Source organism: Aythya ferina, assembly GCF_964211825.1.
Source record: "Aythya ferina genome assembly, chromosome: 18".
In the NCBI taxonomy this organism is placed as follows: Eukaryota; Metazoa; Chordata; class Aves; order Anseriformes; family Anatidae; genus Aythya; species Aythya ferina.
The window spans coordinates 7924436-7946197 of record NC_140317.1 but is presented as its reverse complement, the minus strand read 5'-3'; the positions used below and the strand labels follow the sequence as shown (position 1 = coordinate 7946197).

Below are 21762 nucleotides of genomic sequence, written 5' to 3'. Positions count from 1 at the left end.
ATGTCACTAGGCTGTATCAGGAGTCTCTTACAGAAGCATTCTCTCATATTTATTTGGAATTGAGACCTTCAGTCCACTTTTTAGCACCCACAAGGCTCCTCATTTTGTTTCTAAAATCTCACAGTTAGCAAGACAAAAAGAATTCTGTATTTGAAAGTGTGGTAATGATCAAAACGAGGCCAGAAAATTGCAGATTCCATCTAGTATGTCTTGTTTCTGAGGTTGGTAAACCTCTTCTGGGTTCCTAATAGCATTTCTTGGTTCTTTTCTAGCCATGTGACCCAGACAACATCATGGATCCATCCTGTAACCAGTGCACTAAGCTTGCGTTGCTCTGAGGATGACGACAATAGAATAAGAGAGTCTCCTGTGTCCAAGAGCTGAGGACGTTCTGCTAACAAAAAGTAGTTTGTCTAATTTCAGTACATTAGTGAGAAGATGCACACTTTTTAATCTAATTACCTTCTAGTCTGATGTAATAGTACCCCATGACACTTCTCCCCTTGAAGTCAGAGGGAGCACTGCTGTTTGTTTAGGTGGGTTTGTTCTTGGGTGCCTCAGAAGCTGCAGAAGTCTCTGTGCAGTCCTTAACCAGACCCAGTTCAGTGTGCAGGGATCAGGCTTACATTGGGAGCTGCTGCAGTCTTTTCATGACTTCTGTATTGGCATAACTCCATTGACCTGAGATCAAATTTTCACAGTTTTGACCAGCATTAGAGTTAGATTGGACCATTGGATGTACTTCACCTGGTAAATTCCAGCTGATGCTTTGCTGAAAGGCGCAAGATGAGCTTTTTCTTTTTTTAACCAATACTAGTGAGTGTAATGTAGATAGATGCCTTTTGTGCAACTACTGAATAATCTGATTTTTATAGAAGTTTTTGAAGGAGTTTTGCTGATAGAAATTTGACAATTTATTACAAGTATTGGAGTCCTGATGACTTTTAAAACAATTATTTTTAAACATTTAAGTATTTTAAAACAAATACTTATTTTTAAGATCGTTGGTTGGACTTTAGGAAAATGAATCTTTGATAAGTTGTCAAGTAAAAATAAACCGTTTGGTAGAGGACACCATGCTCTGTCAACAATACGAGGCCAGAAAGAAAATTATTCTACTTTTGTACTCTGCTAAACCGATACATACATGCATCAAATACTTCAGTGGAAGCTGTGAAGTTTCAAGTACAATGAAACCTGTGAAACCACCTCCAGGATCAGCAGAAATCAGTCACCTCCTCAAAGTTGATCTTTAAGTAGAACAAAATCATTTTGTAAACATTGGTGGTGATTTAAAGAGGATAAAGAAAATGACAGGGAGTGCTACTGCAATCTAATGAACAAGTTTCACTGTACTTCAAAAGCACAAGATATTTTAAATCTCATTATTCACAGCTCACCATACGATGCCAGCTTTATGAAATATATGATTCTGTGCTGTTTTTTTTCTGGAGGCTCTTTGTGTGTGTGTGTATTATATATATTATATGGTAGGTGTTGACTAATGAATGAAAGAAGGATCTGAAACTTTGCAGAGGCGCTGATGAATATCCCAAAGGAAAACCCTCTCTCTGATCTTCAGGCCAAGAAGGAAAACAGTATTTTAACAGTGTGAGAAAGGCACAGGCTACAATCTGCATTTTCCTAAGGTGCATGCTTCAGGACTTCAGAACATCCCTGAAAAGGCTGACGTACCCATCTTCACCTCACTCTTACTGCCTGATACAAAGAAATGAAGCTGTACAGCCACATTTTTTAGAGGTCTATATCCAGCAGGTTTGTCATTAGAGTTAAAAATTCATCTAGTCAGGGGAATGGATATAAAGACCAGACCATGCCCAGTCAGGCACACTGTTGCTGTTGATCTTTTTGAATCAAAAATGATGTACAGCTTTAACCCAAGTCAAGTCTCTTTGAATAGCAGTGCAGCAATCTACTGCATATGGCCTGTGAGCTGCAGAGCACATCACCAAATGTTCTTCCTGCAGGAGAACAAAGTGCAGCTCACAAAAGAGTTTTCTGCAGGCTTTGCTGGAAGATGTCAGGATATTTTGAATAAGCAAATAGGAAAAAATGTTTTGTACTTTTAACTAGGTCAGAACCAAATTATCCATGAATCTACACAGGTGGTGTGGATTAGGAGGAAGAGCTTGCTCAGCAGACCCACAGTAACATATATTTCTGAGAAAATTTCTCATAGCAATAACACTTGAATGCTTCATTTGTATTTCGCTCCAATGGTTCCTACGTGCTTCATAGCCTCCTTTGTGTTCCCCGAGAACAGTCTGAAGGCAAAAAGCGTGTGCTTCAGTTTCAGGGCCAGGCACTCTAGCTGCACCTTTATTTAAATCCCTTTTCTGAAAATGGCATAGAGCATGACCCACAAACTGTACGTAAGGTACTGAATTCCTTGCAATATTTACTGTAGCCTTAGTAGTAATTTGACTGATTAATGACAGGCACTTTTGGTTCATAATTCCATGATAGTATGCAGTTCCAGATCACATATAGACTCCAGTTTTCCATTTCTGTTTCAGAGAATTTTGAATCTCCACTTGACCCTCGCAGTCGATTTATTGTGTTAGTGGCTTTCTGACAGCTAGCTGGGTGTTTCAAATAGGCAAAGCTATTTAGGGACAGAGACTGTGGATCAGGCAGGCTTCATCAGCAGAGGCTTTATAGAGACCTAGCAGCAATTTAAAGCTGTCCTTCTGCTAGATCAGCTGGAGGAGGACAGCTATGCGCATACTGCTTGCCCTTCCCGAGGAGCTGGTAATGATCTCTTGCTCCGAGCATGCAATGCACAGCCTGCTGTGCACGAGAGGGGGAGAAATCAAGACAAAATGTTGGCATTCTGCCGGCTCTGCTTACTGCCTCCACCCCCAGATGAGAACATTTCAGAAACCTGGAGACTATTTCTCCCTCTCTCTTATAAATTTGCCTAGAAATTAAAGACATTAGAAACAGATCTCTGCATCTATCTAGCTTTTTCTCCAGTAAGCATTATCTCTTCAGATAATCCGCTAGATCAGATTCTCTGCTTTTGAGGCTACATTTTCATACCTAGAATCTCCGAATGTTCTCATCTATTTTTGTACGCTGGCATACTTGTTTCCTAGGTTATTTCTCTCTATCTCCCCTTGTCTCTTCCTTTCTGTGAAATATTTTGTGAAATTATTTTTATTAAGGGGAACTGCGTATATTGAGAAAATGGTTCTAGGATAATTTAAAAAGAGTTTGTAAAGAGCGGTTGTCAAAATATGCAACACTGTAAACAATAACTTTTCATTTTTATTGCAGAATAAAAAAAATATGTGGAAAAAAAAAACAGAAGTGTACTTTGTAACATCTAAAATAATGAAATTACAGCTTTAGAAGGGAGTGGCAATTGGGCCATAAATAATTCCTGTACCTCCATTTATTTTTCATGTAAAGATGACACTGAAAAATACTGTTCTTGTACACGCTGGTATTAATCTTTACCTGAATACTTGCACCACACTGCCCTTCAAATACTGCAAATACTCCAGTAAACTTAAACTGGCACATTCACTGTCATCAAAGCAAGTAGCTTAACACAAATGCCTACATAGACATATTAGATACTCAAACTCATAGATGCTAAATAATTTCCTTGGAACACTACTCAGTGTCTCACTAAATTCGATGATCCTTTCAACAGACAAACTGGATAAATACATGCACACATACATACATGAGCTGGCTATTCCATGGGCATTGCATACATTTTCAGGCATGTGTGCTGGCTGGTGCACAGCCACACTGCCTAACCTGTCCTAAGCCACTGGTGTTTTACAAGCAGGTTAGTGTAATGGCTGCACTGTAGTTTTCTACAGTAAAGTCTACAGAAAAGATACAGATATTATGTAAGCAAATACATGTAGCCTCTATAGATTTTTTTATGATCAATCAGAAAAACAAAAGCAGTTGCTGTTTGTGCACAGACATTTGATACAAGGTAAGGGCCATCACCTATGTTTATTTGGACACAACCTTACAGCACTAAATCTATTCTGACACTGATTTTATTTGGAGCCTTCAGGATTCACGTGGGTTTGCTGTGGTGCTAGACTGCACAGAGAATTTCAGTTTCAGTTCTCAAATAGTTTCTCTCAAAGGGTGATCCTACTCAGACTTTGTCTAGAAAGCCCCCTGCTTAATACCATACACTTTAAAACTATAAATGATGCAGATTACCTTTCCTCTTTGTATTTAAAAATATTTCTGCTGGTGGAAATCTCTTGTGTATTTCAAAGTAAAGATTTCAGCGATAGAAAGTACTTGCTTCCTATGTGGCTAAGCAGTACCAGTCACTTCATCACCTACTATTCAGGCTATGCAAGCTATTGAATCTGCTCTTGTGTATTTTCTGGAACTGTTGTAGGCATGTAATGGGACAGAACCACGAGTCAGTAAAGGACAGAGAGGACAAATCCCACTTTTTCTGCTTTAACATAAATTTTCTCATATTTTTAAGAACAATTTTTAAAGGAAGCTGGAAAAGCAGATCTAGCTTGCTACAATTTCTGTGCAGGTCTCTGTGGAGCCCCAGATAGTTTACTTACACTCTACCTGGTTGTAGTTTAAGGAACAGAAGCCAGTAGTACCAGATCTGGAAATCCATCAGCATCTTTGGCCTCCATTGTAAATGAAGGAATAAGAAATTACACTAAAATGAGAAACAATATAACAGGGGCAATTCCTGTTTCCCTAATAAAACTTCCTATCTGCTACTGATCCTTGCAATTAGCTTGTTTATTTCAGCACGTATTTGCTTCGTGGACACTCCCTGTAGCGTGGCCTCATTGGCACCTCCCATGACTAAGGGCTAGGGTGTCTGCAGGCATAACCTGAAGGCATGGGAAATCCTTTTAAGAAAAACATTTGTGGTTGTGGGAATAGGCGAGGTGGTGAAGGACTGACTGGATGGAAAGGCTTTCCTGTACCTGCACGTTCTGTTGTGGCATAGCCTGTGGAAGTGGCTTTTCTGGGAACTGATGGGGTTCTTAATGCTCTGCTCAAGAAACTCCCCGAGAGCTACCCAGCAACCTTACTGCTAGTTCCAAATGTAACACTGAACTTCCATGCCCTTTTTGCAAATACTGGTCAAAGTGACTTTTGCAGAGTTCTAGCTTAAGTCCGTAGCAAACCTTCAAGTCAGCTCAGCAGCCTTCTGTGCTCCCGGTCCTCGTTTGGTGTCTGCAGCACTCTGCTCCAAGAGACATCTGCTGGGGCTGCAGCAGCCGTGAGCAAGCACAGCCCCATTAGTCTAAACAGAGGCACCTGGCTGCTCCAGCTCTGGGGCCAGCTTTGCAAAGATGTCAGCAGCTTAAAGATGTTGATGGAGTTAATAGGAATTAGGCACCTAACCTACTTAGATGCTGCTATAAATGCTGTTAGTCATGTTTAGGTACCTAAATACCTTAGTAAATCTTTCCCCTTACTGCCTGCAATGATAGTGCACCAAAAATCAAATACTAATGAAGAAAGCCTGCCCTTTGTCCTCTGTAACCAGCTTTGCCTTTCCCTGGGGATTGTTTTCATGTAATACTAAAAATCCTAGCTGTCTCGCAGGCTGTGCTATCCAGATCCTTTTCACATTTTTGGTGGCTTGATTATTTGTTGCTTATTCCAGGCAGTAGCTGATTTTGCCACAGATCTAATAGTTTGATACTCTTGCAACATTCTTTTGAGATAAATTATTTTACTATGAGGTAGAAGTGTTGAACTCTCTTCCCAGAAAGATGCAAGGTGTGTATTACTCCGTATTAAGTCATATGGTTGAAAAAATATGGAATGGGCCTGTCATTACCTGGAAAATGCAGCTGTACAGAACAGGAAATACTGTTGTCTTTGAAGGGAAAGGTTTGAATCAGAGTTGTAAGGAGTGTTTTCTTCTACCAGTATCCAAGCTTTTGTTCATTTTCCTGCCCAGAGTTTGCAGGGTCAGAGTACTGCAGGAGCTGGTGGTCTCTGTAACTGCTGCAGACCCACAGAGCCTCCAGCCAGCCTGTTCCAGGAGCATCACAGCTGAGACAAGAAACACCTTTGGGCAGGTAAGCTGCAATTAATATGATGTCTCTGATTTAAGAGACCTCTTTTCAAGAGACGTGTCCCTTTTACATTGCGTCAATAACAGATGAGGTGAACTAATGCAAAATTGGTAGCTGATACCATTATGGGGAATGTCAGTTTGATAGCTAGACCTCTTGGGTAAACGTAAACCATAAAAAATCACCAGTTTTGCCACAGTTTGGGTAAGTCATGATTTCACCCTGACCTCCAGAAGTCACAAACCGATCAGAAATGCCTTAATCTCTTTTAAAGTACTCCGCTTTTTAGCTATTAAGCAGTCAATATTTCCCTGTGGCCCAATTATTATTATCATTAAGAACATTCCTTGTTCTTGTATCAGAAGAGAACTCATTAAAACATGATTAAAATGGAAAAAGAAATAAAATTATGTTTGTGGCCTAAAATAAAAATACAACAATAATAGCACTGATATGAGAAAGAGAAAGGATCTCTGGAAAGGCAAAGCACTGTGGTTCCTTCTAATGCTTTCATTTTTATTCCAAAGAGTCTGGTAATGTGTCACCGTTCCTTTCCAACCCCAACAGCCTCAGAAAACCCAGAGCCCTGAGCTCTCCAGGGACAGTGAAGTTTTTGGTCCCCGAGCAGTAGGCTGAACTGCATTTATTAATCTCTAGTCTGTGTCACCAGGGACCCTAACGTTAGGTACTGTAATTAGTCACCGTGGGGGTTACAAATTCCAAGTCAAAGACAAGTGTACATAATTGATGTCATGGCATGAAGAGGAGCTGACGAGCCCATTAAGAAAGCTGCCTGTCACTCTCGGAACATACTGTTCCTTCACATTAACTACAGGAGTGTTGTAAATGATAAAGATGCGGAGAAACAGGAAATAGGACACCTGCTGTGTTAAAGAATGACTGTCGTGTTGTTGGCTATTTGGAAGATGCAGCTAAAAGGAATCATCTTGTTAAAGGCAAATGTGTAGATGCAATTAATCTCATCTTGTTCATGTGTAGTCACTTCAAGCTAAGTTCTCAAAAATATGTTTGCGCTTAACTAGTTTTGATTTTATATGCTGAAGCAGCACAAAAGTAGCATAGTAATATGGGCTACCTTGTTCCAATAACCATTTAGGTCCCTGCAGTAAATGATATAAAAAAACAAAAATCAGCAATAAATGCACACCAAGTGGGAAGTCCCGTGGCTGGCTGAAGATAACCAAAAAGCCTGTTTCACTGCTGTGCTCAGAGATTTTGCTACAAAGCTCTGGCATTTATTTCAGTCAAGGTTTGTTATCATTGCTTGTCCTGACTGTCACCTATACACAAATTAACCTACTTACAAGTGAATACAGTGTCAGGGAGGTAAGGGAAAAGGCCTCTAACTTCAGCATGTTCAGAAAATATAGTTTCCCTCTTAAAAGAAAACTGCTTAGCCTGCAGGAATGAAGTTTTGCCACAGCACAGGAGGGTTCTACAAGAGGACTCCCCCAGGCGAGGGACAATACTTTGCACAGAGGTGAGCAGCACAGCAGGGTAATTAGCTGTGTGGTTTCTGCTGTGGCTGGGAGAAATTGCTGCTCTCCAAGTAAGGAGAAATTGTGGCTGCTACAGCCAAATTGGAATGGCAAGTCAGGGCACTGGGTGCAGCTGGGAGTGCAGACTGTGGGATGCAGCCCCGCCATAAGGGCATCTCATCCTTGAACCCACAGCACGTGAGGTCTGGTTCCTGGAGAGGAACATTACCAGGTACGCTCCTCCTTGCTCTAACACCTTTCAGTTTATCGTAGTGGAGAGTTCTCATTCCAAAAAAAAGCATAGGTAGTGACAGGTTCTGATTCTGGGTGGGACCATTAAATGAGTAGAGGTGAGCAGAGATACCACAGAAATGCTTCTAATTCCTTATTAACACCGAGAACACTGCCCAGCCTCCTGCACACTTTCAGTACTGACTGCCTTTAGTAGTTACTCACGGTACTGATACCAATGCAACATCTATCTGCAGCTCTCAATTTTCCCTGTCACCTACCATGTTTCCAAGGGAAAAACTGCATCTCTGGCACCTCCCGAACAGGAAAATTGAGTGTGCAGTAATCCCAAGTACCTGTGATAAGAAGCTCGGCTCTGCCATGGAGGCCGAAGGTTTTGAGAGCAGGGAAGGACAGCGAGTCAGCTGGATGTACGTGCATTATGCCATGTCCCTGCCAGGGCTGGAGCCTAATTGGATTGCACAAATGCGACTTCTGTGTCTCTTGATCACAAAACCAAATTAAACCTCAAGAACTTTCAAACAAATCCCTACCTGAAAGTTTGCCTTGAAAAGAAAGTGCTGATAGCTGGTATCATTTCAGCTTTTCCTCTCCCCCAGAATGAGAGTAAAATGAAAACTCCAAACTAAAACTATTGCTTTAAGGCAAATTAGAAGAGAAGAGAAGCAAAGCAAAGCACGAGCAGCAAATCTACAGAACTCCTGGGTGCACTGAACAAAATCAGCCATGTGATAATGATGGGATTTTCTAGAAGACCTTTTAGGCATGCAACTTCTGTATTAATCTATTCAGAATTCCCTAGAACATCTGTTTCTTCTCTAAAATGAGAATAACAGCCACTTTTTACAGTGCAATGACAGCTACAGATGAAAGCATGGTAATTACCACTAGTGACTGCTGCCTAACAGATTTTCTTGCAAGTTTCTCTGTCAAGATTTTTTTTTTTTAATCTACATGCGGATTCTGGATAAGAACCTCAGCCATGATAGCCCCAGTTCATGCAATTTTAGGAGGGAGGGGGGATTAACAGTGAAGCCTCTTGAATCCAGGTCACAAGCAGGCTCCCCCTGTCCGGATGTTTGTGCATGATTCTGGGTGCAGAGATGATGGCTGCTGGCAGGCTGCCCCTGGGGCCACCCCAGCAGTGGCTCAAGGTCTCCAGGGCAGCCTCTGCTGCATTCACAGCAAGGCCAGGACTCGTGAGGACACCCCAGTTCCTCTGCAGTGTGAGGCAAGCAAACGTTGCCCTCACTGTGCAAACAGCAAGGCATATGAAGTTACTAAACCTGATTAGTTTGGTATGATCCCAGCGTTCAGGCAAAAGCTTGCCTCTTGAACTGCCTGTGAGCACACCACTGCGGGTTCACTTGACACCAGGCTGTTCTGATCTTTATGCAGCCACATGAGCAGCTGTAAGACAGGGACCAAAAAGCCAGGGGATGGGGAAACATGGAAAACTTTCATGCAGAGCAAAATCCTGCTGTAGGAAACCTGGCTGACATCTCTGTGTGCAGCAGGGAATGGCAGCTATTGGAGCAGAAAGAAACCCCACGCCTGAATGAAAGCGAAGAGACCTTGGGGAGGCCCCAGCTCTGGGTGTGCGGGGCCAACAGGGCTGGGCTGTTGGGGGACACGTGGAGTTCGGTGCCACGTTCTCCTGCCAGGGCCCAACAGCTCCTGCCCTGCAGCACCCGCTGCCTGGAGACGAGAGAAATCAGACAGCGTTTTGTAATTTTGAGAGGAACTCCTCCAAATATTGGGAAAAAAATCACACCTCCTGTTACCTAGCATAAAAATGGAAAGCTTAAAATTATCTTTTTTTTCAGCAGTTGATTTGTAGATTCTCATTGGTGCTGTCTGTGCTGATTCCCAGTCATAAAGCTGTCTCTGAGTGCTGAAATATGTGCTCTCTGAATGAACCAAAAGTGCAAAGTTTTGCATTTGTAACTGCAACGTGTGTTAGAGCTACAAAATCCTAGCCCAGAAACTCATGCGTACTTTACTTCCTATTAAAATTTACAAGCAACTTTAGAGGACAGGAAATTTCACATTTACAATAAAGCCAGCATTACCTTTTCAGAAAAGACCGATCCTTTTCTGACATGTATGGCAGAAACACAGTGTTTTCACAGATGTCTTTGATTTTAAAAACCAGTCTGCGTGGCAGTGAGGTGCGGTACCAGAGAAACTTCAACAGCCCAGTGAGAGTGAACTGTTTCAGCAGAGGTTACTTATGAGCTACTAATCTTACCATAATCTTGCTTTTGACTGGCTTCCAAAGGACCTTGGTGCAACTCATAAGTAAACTGTGCTTACCTACCAGTAACCCCAAGCAATCAGTGCTTTCTTACGGGCAGCATCCTGCACAGATTTCCTGTTCAAGCCATCTGACACGCAGCCTAGGGAGTGCTTCCACCTCCCTCTGATGGGCTGAGGATGGCTCAGCCCTGGAGAAGTGTTCCATGCCCGGCAGGATTGAACCGTCTTGCCCTGGCAGAGCTCTTGGATCAGGTTTCCTGCAAGGAGCAGTTATCAGACAATTTGTCTGTGCTAGAAAAGTGCAGCAACCTGTAGCGTCCAAGATCAATACCAGCTCAGGTGCTAAGCAGCTGCCACCTCCCAGCCTCTGAACCACGCATTAACAGGGCTTGAGAGAGCAACAAGAGGGTGCTTGTGTGAGGTGCAGGCAAATATAATGTAGTGCTGCAGAGCTCGTTGCTAGAAACATGTACCCGGCTGATGTGTCCAGCTTGCAATCTGTCAGTGTCACAACAGAGCTCGTTACCTTATTTATAAATGAAATTACATAGCTAACTCCTGTAAGTATTCACCTGGGCTACACATTACTCTCGAGATCTTCCTGCACCTTTCAGAGCTGTGGCATGCTTCTACCCACCCCGTTAGGATCTCCTTCTTGAGGTGCCCTGTTAGCTCTAGGGAAAGCCATAGCAGGTGTTACTGCTCTGCATCCCCCTCCATAAGTGCCTAGTACCTCCTAAATGCACTTGTGCCAGTTCCCACACAAGCTTTCTGGATCTAGTGTCCTTTCATAATTATAATCTGCATTCCTCAGTGGCAGCCTAATTCCTGCAGGTCAAGATCCATTCTTCCTTGACTGTAATTCGATGCTCTGGCCTTGTCACCTGATATGAAAAATCTGGGCTTTGCTTCCATTCTGGTTTCCAAAAGTCTTTCTCACTTACAGACAGTTTTGTTTCCTAGTCTCTAAGGTTGAAACCCCAGTGTAATGGATTATAAGCAGACCAAGGATGACCCCATTTCTTAAACCTATGACCAGGGCACAGGATGCAGATAGCAGTGAGAGCCCATGGATGCCCAGGTCTAAAGCCTGCTGCTCAAGTAAATTTCAAATAATGAGACAATATGGCACTGCTTACAGAAGGGACAGCTTTTCCAAGGAAGAACTCACATAATACAACAGTTGGCAAGTCAGTCAGATAATGACCAAGAAAAAAATAATGGTGTTGGATGTCTGAGCAAAATACAGAAATATTCTAAAAAGCTTGCCTAGAAGCTTGCACCAGTGGGATTTTTGCTGCTGTTACATGGAGGCTTTGTGGCCATGGAGACATCTCAAGTGTCCTTTGGCTTTGGTTCTGGCCAGGACAAGGGAAGAAGAGTCTGAAGAAGCAGAACAGGCAACACCGGGTCCTACAGGTGCCAGCACAAAGTGTTGTGACAAGCTGAGTGTACGGAGTGTACCTAACGGAGTTACCAGGTGAAACCCTGTATCCATGGTATCTACGGAGGTGACTCATGTCACCGCTACAAATTCTAACTTGCTTGCAGAGAATACGTCCTAGTAAAATCTGCATTTGTACTGCACTTGCACAGCAGGCTTGTGCTGAGATTCCATTTGTTCCAAATGCTAATGCACACAGCGATGGCTCAGAGGAGGCCCAGGTGTAAAACAGCTTCGGACCAACAAAAGCTGTGCTGGGCGTGCTCTGCCTCTCCTGTTCTCTGCTGGAAGCACTTGGGGCTGAGCACCGGGCACCGTACCCCTGGCAGCACGCAGCCCTCCCTGGGCTGGGCATTATCAGGTGTTGCTGGCTGTGCATCAGATCAATACAGGAGCCTCTCCGTGTACATCTTCAAGAGCTTAATGCAGTAACTGCAATTCAAAGCGTTTTCTCCACACAGAACTGAGTAACTGAATCCTCTCTGACATCGTTAATGCTTTCAGCTGTTAGGAATATAGTGATGCCACCTGGAAAGAAACATAGCTGCAAATGGGATAGGCATTAAATAGCTGCATGCCAGCAAGAATGTTGTAGCAGAGAAGCTGAAAGTTCCTAGAAGAAACAACAGCCGACGTAAGGTAAAGGCATCAGGCACAACTCCACTGACAATCTGGAATTCGCATCAGCGAATAGCTTTGGATGCTATTTGTCTGGCCTCCACAGGAGGGGGAAGAAGGAAAAAAAAAAAAAAAAGGGGGGGGGGTGGAAAAAAAGGCAAAATGGGAGAAATGCTGTTCGCTTCTGAGCTCAGTGCCACTGAAGCAAATGCAGAGATGTCAGTTGGTTTCAGATCATGTTGCCTACCAACCTAGCTTAATGAGCAGGGACACAGCCTCCCTGTCCTTCTCTGACAAAGTGCTGAGGGATGTGAGTAACTCCAGTGGGGAAGAGAGGGCTATACTTGTGTCTGTTCTGTAGTCAGAGGTCTTCAGGTAATATGAATAGGAGTTTTAATAATATGCTGAATTATTAATGATTTGAAAGACAACTAGACAATTCTTTGGAAGAAATAAATAATTTCCTCATTACGAGAATCTGCCTCTCTCTCCTTAAGAAACATTTCCTAGCTCAGTGAGGGTGGAAAAAAGTCAGGAAGTTGTGTTCGTTCAACACTACAAAGGTTTGAAAAAATATAAAATTGATAGACAAGCACTTCTCTTCCATCCCCACTCACAAACCAGATAAAATGTAATAGATCTATTAATTTTCTGTATGCATCATTGTATGCCCTGTGATTCTAATAAAATGGAAAAATAATTGTTTTGGATTCCATCAGCACCTCCCTTACTATGTACCTTTCCTAAGATTAGTAACTTCACAGTGTATTAGATTTCAGGTTACCCTAACCTTGGTTAGTTTAAATGTGTAACACCATTTGATTCAACAGCGAAGGATGGGTAGACAGTATTCCAACATTGCTCTGAACATCTGTTCTGAGTTACCAGAATTCCAGCTGAAAAACAAATATTTCCACTATAAATCAACCAAAACATTATCCTGAGTGTTGTAACAGATGCAAAATGATTCTGGCTCGCTCTGTCCTGTGGTTTGGCTCCTTCCTTAAAATTGCTGTGAATATATTTATTTACACACTTCAAGAAATACATGTTTGAAACGGCTATTTAAGCTTACTTAGAATGTGTCTGATGTTAGTTCAAAGACAATGGGCACTTGACAGACTATCCTTATTAACTACAGATACTGCCAACTACCATAAGCTCTACCTGTGGCTTTCCAGACAGACCTGGTCCAGAACAGCCCTTGAAGTGTTCTTCTGCTAAAGTGCTCTGAGCACTTCAGCCCAATACCGCTTGAGTTGGTGACTTGGAGTTTGAGTAAGGGAGACTGCTTGGGTTTTTTTAATTCTATTCCACTGTGCTCTAATGTGTTTGTGGTGGTGGTGTTTTTGTTTGTGTTTTTATGGTTTGTTGTTTTTTTACCCCCATTGTTACTGCTGCTAATCATCTTTAGTTTCACAAGCCAAATGAATCAGAAGTGATATGGACTTAACAGGGATAAAGAAATGAGATTTGTTTACTAAACATGAAATTTGGAAAAAGGCTTTGCAAGAGACTTCCTAGTTAATGGTCTCAGTTTGTGAATAAAATGCTCTGTTTAAGCAGATGTTGTAATTCCATACTTTTAGGTGTTTAATTGCATTAAGCAGCATATGAGCGACTCTAATTAAAGATGCTTCCCTTTTTAAAAATGTTTTGTATGTTTCAGATAAGTCAGCCCAGGAGGGAACCGTAAGTACCAAGAAAATCTTGCAAGGGGGAAAGAGAAATGTCATTTTGGTTTATTCCTCTTTCTTTGCGCAATATATACTTTGCCGGGGAAGAAACAATGCTGTGTTTTGAGGATGATGTTTTGTAGTTCATCATTTTCTGTCCTAAATGCTCGGAGGAAAACTGTGTGTAGCCTAAATATAACTGTGCCTTTTGTGATGGTTGGGAAATGGGAGCTGCAGGCTAGTTATCCACCCCACAAACAATAGGAACACATGGTCTATCCAAAGATGTGATGATGGCAAATGGAGTACTTAAGGGAAGTAAAAGGGAACAGCTTACCCTGTCATTGTGACTGCAGCATGTGTTGGACAGCAGCTTTCAGGAGTCTGTCAAAGTCAAAGTGAGTGGCAATCAGAGACGGCTTCAGCCATAAGCACTCGCGTTACCCCCCTTCAGAGATTTCAAAGTTGTTATGAAAGTATAGGGCCTTATTTTCTAAAGGCAATTTGTTAATTAATGCATAACAGTAAAGAAAAACCTGCATACATTTAAGCAGCATGAAAATGTGTATTTTGCTAAACAATTCTATTTGTGAAGAGGTTGAAACACATCCTATATAAGAGACAGCAGGCTGCATCCCCTTTATGGCATTGTATATTTGCTTTATATACCGTTAATTAGACCTAATTTAGGACTCAAAAAGAAAAAAATCTCATTAAAATTCTGATTAGTGATGCTGGCAAGCAGCCATCTAAAAAGCCTCTATTTCTTCCTTTGATAAGTTTGAAACAACTATAGCAAACAGTAAAAATAAGATCACAGCCTTCTTTCTTATGCCAATCAAAATAATGTATTCTCCAGGTCATAAGCCATTTAAGGGAAAATACAGGAGGACATCTTTATTTCCTTGCATGCGTGCTGTCAGATGGCTGTAAGTATGCTTTTGCCTTTTGGCATTAAAAAAAAAAATAAACAAACACCACCACCTATGAAAATGCTAATTGTGAAGCTTCAAGAGTAACTTACTCTGCAAGGCAATTAATTAGTTTAAAGATTCTTTTTTAAAGGCTTAAAAAGTGAATGGGAAAAAATTAATAGAGAACTGTTTTAATATGACACTAGTTATGTCTGATGGATATGTCAGGATAGGTTTCTGCCTGAGGCTTTCAGTATAGCTTATAGTCTAAGTGCCTGACCAGGAAAACATACAAGCAAGAACATCTTTAGTCCAAATATAGTCAATTATGCATCTACATTTCTGCAGATCAGGGCAGATAATTTTAAAAGAAAACACAAGTCTTTTTATTAAAAAAAAAAAAAAAAAAAAAAGGCAGAATAAAGAAACAAGCAAGCAATCTTTCTATGGCTTCTTGTGTCTGTATGGGTATTTAGGGTTTATATGATGCAGCTGTCAGCTACCCTTGCTTTTATTTAACTTACACATTTCACTAAAATGCATGGAAACAATTTACCAAAGCTGAACATGTTTGAAATGGCAACTACTATGCATCTCTTTTACTGTACATCTTTTCCATACACATCTGCCCTTAAGGGAGATGCGAGTAATTCATCCACTCTTCTAAAAGAATGTATGAGCAGCAGGACTTCTGCAGGGGGCTGCTGACTGCAGCTGAAGGGAGAGGTAGAAGGACTCGTGGTGTCCGGCATCTGCTCCTTGCACTCAGCACAATTCCTGGTGTGCTGCTGTTCCATCCTGCGTCACAGCAAGCAGCAGCCCTGGATGCTGCTGAGGCAGAGCCAACAACTGATTATGGGAAAATACCTCCTCTTCTTTTGATAAACACTGAAGCATATGACTGAAACACAGAGATTGGATGCTCAACGAGTATTAGTAAAGCTGATTCTATGTTTGGAAATACATTTAAAAAATCCAAGTTTCTAATACTTTTTTTTTTTTCCCAAGCCCTTTTAAACTGTAATCTTTAGCGATCTAATCAGACTTTCTCTGTCAAATAAAGTATGGTGATACATGCACAGGATCCAGGGTACATTTTCATCTTAAAATGGTGTTCATTGTTCATCTCTGCATTATGGCATTTGCAAAGTAGGTTTCCAAAAATACAGGAACCTGCTATGCTGCTATTAAACATATTTGATGTGTATATTCTGATACTGAGATAACAACTAGTTTCCAACTGAAATCCCCAGTAAGGGATTTAAAAAATAAGATGGTTCATAAGAAGAGACATGAGGATAAATTTTAAGGAAGGGTGCTGCAGCCTGACATTGATATTGAGAACCTTTTCCATTGCTGCATGTAACTGAAAGTGGGAGCATGTTAAAAAAAAAATAAAATCATCTTTCCTAATGAGACATATCATGACTTAATGCTTTTGTTTACAAGTTTGATTGTTGCGAGTTGGAAAACTGGGAAAAGTCCTGCAGATCAGGCTTCCCTGCCAAAGAAACAAGGTTTACTGTATTTCTGGGGTCTTAATAATACCATGGGATTAAAACTGGTTTGGGTTCTCTGCAATTTTTTTTTTTTTTTTGAAAAGGGGAAACCCAGGAGTGAACTGAGTGCACAAGTACAGGACAAACAGGAATCTCAGGCTTACGGCAGGGGCCTTGTAGGACTGGACCCCAGGGGGTACTGGTCTGGTACAGGGTGTTTGGTATCAAGGTTTACAGATCCAGATCCGATAAGCCTATGCATGCAGAATACTTCTGGCTAAATTCTGCCTGACCTTCCCCAGCACCATGCCTCTGGCAAGCTCACTGAAAACAGCCATTTGAAGTCAGAGAAATCTGGGTCACTGGCTTCAATAGAAACTGTGAATAAGGAGGGAGATGCTCAGCTCCTGTACCTTTCACTCCTTCCTCCTTTTCCAGCTCTGCCTGTTTTATTCTCTGCTCGTGGGTGCTCTTCCATCTCCAGTAAAACCAGCGCCAACTTCCAAAATCAAACAGCCTGAGCATGTAAGAACAGCTATTTCTAACTGTCTTCCTGCTGCATGCAAGCCAAAAGTGAGAAAGGAATAGGAATGGAGCGCAGAGGAATAAATGGAAGGATCGAGTTGTTTCTCCCATTGGCACCAGCTGGGAGTTGTCCTTATTCAGAGAAATGTCCGACTGCAAAACTGGCCAGCTACTTCCTTATCGCTTGTCTTTGTCCAGCTCTGTCATCTCATTTAACCGGTTGGTTACACCTACCGGGTCTAAATAATCCCCCAAGGCAGCAGGCACTTGAAACAGGCTTGAGAGGCTGGTTAATGCTTTACAAGGTTACGGTTGCTTTAAAAAGCATAACAAAGTATTTGTTCCAAAAATGCAGTCATCATTGAGAGTAGCGTTTGCTGGGTTCAAACCAGGTCAGCTGCCCAGGCACGTACATGTATTTGATCTACTGTCATGGTAAGGGCTGACTGTAAATGTTGGCAGAGAAAATTATTAATCTTTCAACTCACAGCACATAAGCAGCAACTAGTAATTCTTATTTTTCTGAGAACTGGAATGTCTTTTGGAACCACCTCAGATTACTTAAGAGAAGTTCCTCTGCCATCACCCAAAAGCAGTTCCAAACCTGTCTCTCCTACATTCAATTCAGTCTTAAAAAAAAAAAAAAAATCTGAAAAAGGTGGGGGCAGATCACGGTTCTTCCTTGTGCGAGGTGGCCCTGGGGCTTGCTCTGCTGCACGCCAGGTGGGCAGCAAATGTCAGTGGAAGCGTTGAAGGACTGGGGGCTGTAGGGACTGGGGAGGGCCTTGGCTGGGGCAGCCAAGCAGGGGCCCCTTCCAGAGCCCTGGAGCTGCTGCCGGGAGCTGCTCCCTGCGGAGGCTGCTGGTTTTCAGCCCTGGTGGCGGTGAGGGCAGCCAGGCGCGGGGCTTTTTGTGAACCTGAGCAACGCACCAGCCGCTCACGGGGCTGCTTCGCTGGTTTACGGCACATCAGAGCTCAAGGAGGCTGAATATTGAGGCTTTCCCACTCCTCCGTGCACCTCCGCCCCGTGCCTCGGCGGCGTTTCCCTCGGGAGGAGGCAGCAGGCGGCACGGCCGGGACCCCCCCCCTCAGGGGCCGTGCGCGTGCCCGCGCCGCCGCCTCAGGGGCCGGGGCCGCGCGAGGTGAGCTGAGGCGAGGCGCGAGGCAGGGGGCGGGGCGGGGCGCGGCCGTTGCGGCGGTTCCAGGCTCGCCGCGCCCCGCCATTGGCCCAAAGTAGGTCAGGCCGCGCGCTCACGTGACGGCCTCGCGCGCCTAACGGCCCCCTCCCTCCGCTCCCCCCTAACCCTCCCCCGCACCGCCGCGTGAGGGGGGCGGCCGCTGAGGGCAGGGCTGTGGGGAAGCGGCCCCGCACGTGCCCGTTTGTGGGACTCCCTGCTGAGGGAAAACAAGCGAAAAAAAGCAAAAAACACACAAAAAACAAAGCCTGCATCAGCTGCTGCACTGCCGCTGAGGTCCCTGCGTGCCCCCAGCCCTGCTCGAGTGCCTGAGGCACTGGTATCGGGTCCTGGTGTGGAGGTGGAAGGACGCTCCCCATGTGGCGGTGTTGGCAGCTTTAGTGGTCTCTTCAGATTTTCTCTGCTACAGAATAAATTAAAAAAAAAAAAACTCGGAAAGCGATATATTAACTTACATGTATGCAGTTCAAAAAATTCAATCTTCACAGCATGCATCTGATCACGTTTCTGTGATGGAAACACCAAGGGCACGATCATAAGCGTTGGCTGAGGTTTTTGTTTTCCAGTTGGGGACCAGTCAAGGTGCCTTCTAGGCAAAACTAAATGGCTGTCATGGTCCTTCACAAGCCATAAACTTGCTTTGCGTGAACGCTAAGAATACACACCCAGTTGTACTTTTAGCAGGTTGGAAAATGCAGAAGTCCAGTTAGCGTGCAGGTAGCTGGGTCAGGGTTGTGTTGGCCTGACCCGGGGTGTGGTGCGAGGGGTCGGCCAGGGGCCGAAATAGCACGAATGAGCAGTGGGCCCCTCGAGAAGGTGCAGCCATCACCAACGGGCAGATACCTGCCCACAGTCTGCTCAGTGTCCTGTGAATTGAGGCTGGCTGGAACAAAACCTGCCTGTGTGGCAAGACTGGAGTTAAATCGCTGCTCCTGTTGCAGTGCAAAATTGAAGAGCACAGCTCCAGCACCGCCAGTACTTGGGTACTTTTCTCAGTTTTTCTGGCTGGTCCATGTATTGGAAAGTGTTGTTACAGCTTCCTCAGCCAGGAAATTCCCAGCTCCTGCACGGTCTGTAATTGTGTTTGGTCCTCAGCATGTCTTGTTGCTTCTTGTTGTTCTGTGCCTGCGCAGATCTAAACATAGTTTATCCTGTTCAGTGCCAAGTGGTAAACAGTACAGTTTTCATGTCATTCGATTTCATTGAAAATGCTGCTAGTTTGGGTATATTTTGTCTGAAATGTCAGTTACATCAATAGCCGTAAAAACTTCAGTAATTCTGCCCAAGCCGAGCTTTCATTACATCCCTAGCTAATCTTGCTTGTTACTGGCATTACCCAATATCCCTATTACCTTTACATCTTCTATTTCTGTTTACTCTTCTTTGTTGCCTACCAAATCTCCTAAACCTATATTTTTTCTTTCTATTGCACAAAAAAGCATTGTGCACCGTGTCTCCACACGCCTTGCCAATCGTTGCTCTCTTTACGTCCCTCGCTCTGTACTTTTGTAATTAGAGGTTCTCAGTAACCAGCAATTTGGCCATCTGGGGCACCGCCGGTATGTGTACAATCACTTAATAACCCCCTGCTCGTTTTCCTGCCCAGGTACCACACACATTGCTGTGCTGTTACCCCGTTCTCGCTCTCTGTGCCATGTGGAAAGCTCCTCCACAGCCGGTGCCCACCCCGGCTGCGGGCCAACACCATTTTCCTCCCGTGCTGCCGGCGATGGAGCTCTGTGGGGCCTCCGGTGGGAGGCTGGGGGTCTAATATCCCTGCAGGGAGGCCAACGGAGACCCGAGCTGACGGACCGGGCTGCGGGTGGGGGCTGCCCTAACGGGGGTGCCGCCGCCGCCGCTCCCCTCAGCGCCGCGCGGGGCCGGCCGTTGGGAGGCCGCGCAACGGTTACCATGGCAACCGCCCCGCCCCGCCCCGCCGCGTGCCGCTGTGGGAAGGGGAGGGGCTACACCCACCGAGGGGCGTGGTCATACCAAGGGGGAGGGATCACCGGGAGGGGGCGGGTCCATTAAAGCGGGGCGTGGCCGCCCGCCCGTCCCCCCGCACCAATGGCGAGGCCGCGGCGCGCCTGACGTCAGCGGCGGCAGCGCCTGCACATGGGCGCGCGGCCGGGGCGCGCGGCGCAGAGCGGGCGGCGGGAGGGCGGCAGGGAGGGCGCTGCGCGGCGGAGGCGCCTCTCCCGCTCCCCTGCTCCGGCGGCCTGCAGGCGCCCCGAGGCCCGGCCAGGCTCGGCTCTGCCCGGCTCCCCCCCTCCCCGCTCCCCGCTCCCGTCCAGCAGCCGCTCCGCCAGCCGAAGGGGAAGGAGCCTCCGCCGCCGCCCCGAGGCAGAGCCCACCATGTCGCGGCCGCTCCCGCTGACCCCCCCGTTCCTGCCTCCCACCTACGGGGTGCTCAAGTCCCTGCTGGAAAACCCGCTCAAGCTGCCGCTAGCTCACGATGACGGTGAGGCTTCCCCCGGCAGCCCCGACCCCCCGGCCTTCCCCCCGCCCCGAAATGGCGGCCCCCGCCCCGATATCGCCGGGTTTATTCTCATTTTGTGCTGCCCCCCCCGGCGGTGAGGTAACTGCGGTGATGGCCCGAGGCCCCGTGCTGCTCGCCGAGCCCCTGCGGGGGCTGCCCGGGGCTGCAGGCGGCGGTCCGGGGGGTGCCGAGGCACGGTGGGGGGCAGGAGGCTTTAGCTGTTTAAAACCTTGCAAATATTTGGGAGAAATTCCCAGTTTCCCTTAAAACCGTTTGTTGGAATCACTGGGTGTTGTGGGAATAGGTAGGAAACGGGATTTTAACTTTTATTTATGCTTTCGTGCTACCCTTGAATTTTTCTCTGCATGTCAGAATCCCTCTTCTGTCAGGCTTTAAAAAAAAGGCTGTCAGGCTTAATTTAGTGATGTTAAAACATTAGTAAGATTAACATCACCATAATTTATCTGAATAATACATTATTTTATAATTTACTGCATAGTATGAGGCAGGCAAAGCAAGCGAAACAAATTTAATTTGACGGCTACTTTGCTTGTGTAAGGACTAGCAAGGCTAGGACCTTAATTATTTTTTTTTTCAAGTGTGACAAGATAATAAATACCTGAAGTTGAGGTCAAGACCATTCCTTTTCAGCAGAATATAGCGACGTCTTCCAGCTTGTTTTAGCTCAAATGCTTGCTTTTAAGTCCATTAGTATTTATTGAAGCTGACGTTCAAATCCATGCACGCAGTGGAATTGTTAACTAAAAGCAGGGGGAAGGTTGGATCCTGCAGAGCTGCTCAGTTGATGTGACTTCTCTTCTAACCAGAGGGAATCAAGGGGGTTATTTTTGTAAAGCAGGTATTCGTTTTCTACATTTCCTGAGAGTGCAGGGAAAATAAGTAGAAGCAGTGATATTTCTGTTACTCAGCTCTTATATATTTATTATGTGTTTTGTTTAAGCATTTGGTAAAGAAAAAGACAAAGAGAAGAAATTAGATGATGACAGCACCAGTACCACAGTCCCTCAGTCAGCTTTCTTGGGCCCAACATTATGGGACAAGACGCTGCCATATGACGGAGACACTTTCCAGTTGGAATACATGGACCTGGAAGAATTCCTCTCAGAAAATGGCATTCCACCCAGCCCAAACCAGCACGAGCATAGCCCACACCAGCCAGGTCTCCAGCAAGCTACCTCAGCATCACCTTCTGTCATGGACCTCAGCAGCAGGGCTTCTACTTCAGTCCATCCAGGCATGGTGTCGCAGAACTGCATGCAGAGCCCGGTCAGACCAGGTAAATCAGCCCTAAGACCTTCCTATGGAT

At 44.7% G+C, this 21762-nt stretch overlaps 2 protein-coding genes and 2 long non-coding RNA genes across 11 annotated transcripts in view; all 4 read left to right on the top strand.

Annotated features, from left to right (window-relative positions):
* STXBP4 (syntaxin binding protein 4) overlaps positions 1-1091 on the top strand; it is a 71063-nt gene extending 69972 nt beyond the window's left edge. For all 7 annotated transcript variants that reach the window (XM_084492004.1, XM_084492002.1, XM_084492003.1 and 4 more), the window contains one exon: positions 273-1091. In XM_084492004.1, coding sequence (XP_084348130.1) covers positions 273-384 — 112 coding nt within the window. In that variant the 3' untranslated portion in view covers positions 385-1091. The remainder of the gene's footprint in view (positions 1-272) is intronic.
* Positions 1092-5407: 4316 nt separating this feature from the next.
* On the top strand, positions 5408-9091 carry LOC311420776. Of its 2 annotated transcripts, XR_014684547.1 has the most exons (4): positions 5408-5772; positions 5957-6077; positions 7192-7344; positions 8062-9091. It is a non-coding gene; the product is annotated as an uncharacterized lncRNA (long non-coding RNA). The 2 variants fall into 2 exon arrangements; XR_014684546.1 differs by lacking the exon at positions 7192-7344.
* A 3039-nt stretch (positions 9092-12130) lies between these two features.
* On the top strand, positions 12131-15677 carry LOC311420775. Its single transcript, XR_014684545.1, has 5 exons — positions 12131-12167; positions 13288-13424; positions 13816-13838; positions 14682-14751; positions 15373-15677. It is a non-coding gene; the product is annotated as an uncharacterized lncRNA (long non-coding RNA).
* A 4394-nt stretch (positions 15678-20071) lies between these two features.
* HLF (HLF transcription factor, PAR bZIP family member) overlaps positions 20072-21762 on the top strand; it is a gene marked incomplete at its 5' end in the record, with an annotated part of 36074 nt that continues 34383 nt past the window's right edge. Inside the window, 5 exon segments of the mRNA XM_084491998.1 lie at positions 20072-20112; positions 20114-20204; positions 20206-20289; positions 20291-20417; positions 21397-21732. Coding sequence (XP_084348124.1) covers positions 20072-20112; positions 20114-20204; positions 20206-20289; positions 20291-20417; positions 21397-21732 — 679 coding nt within the window.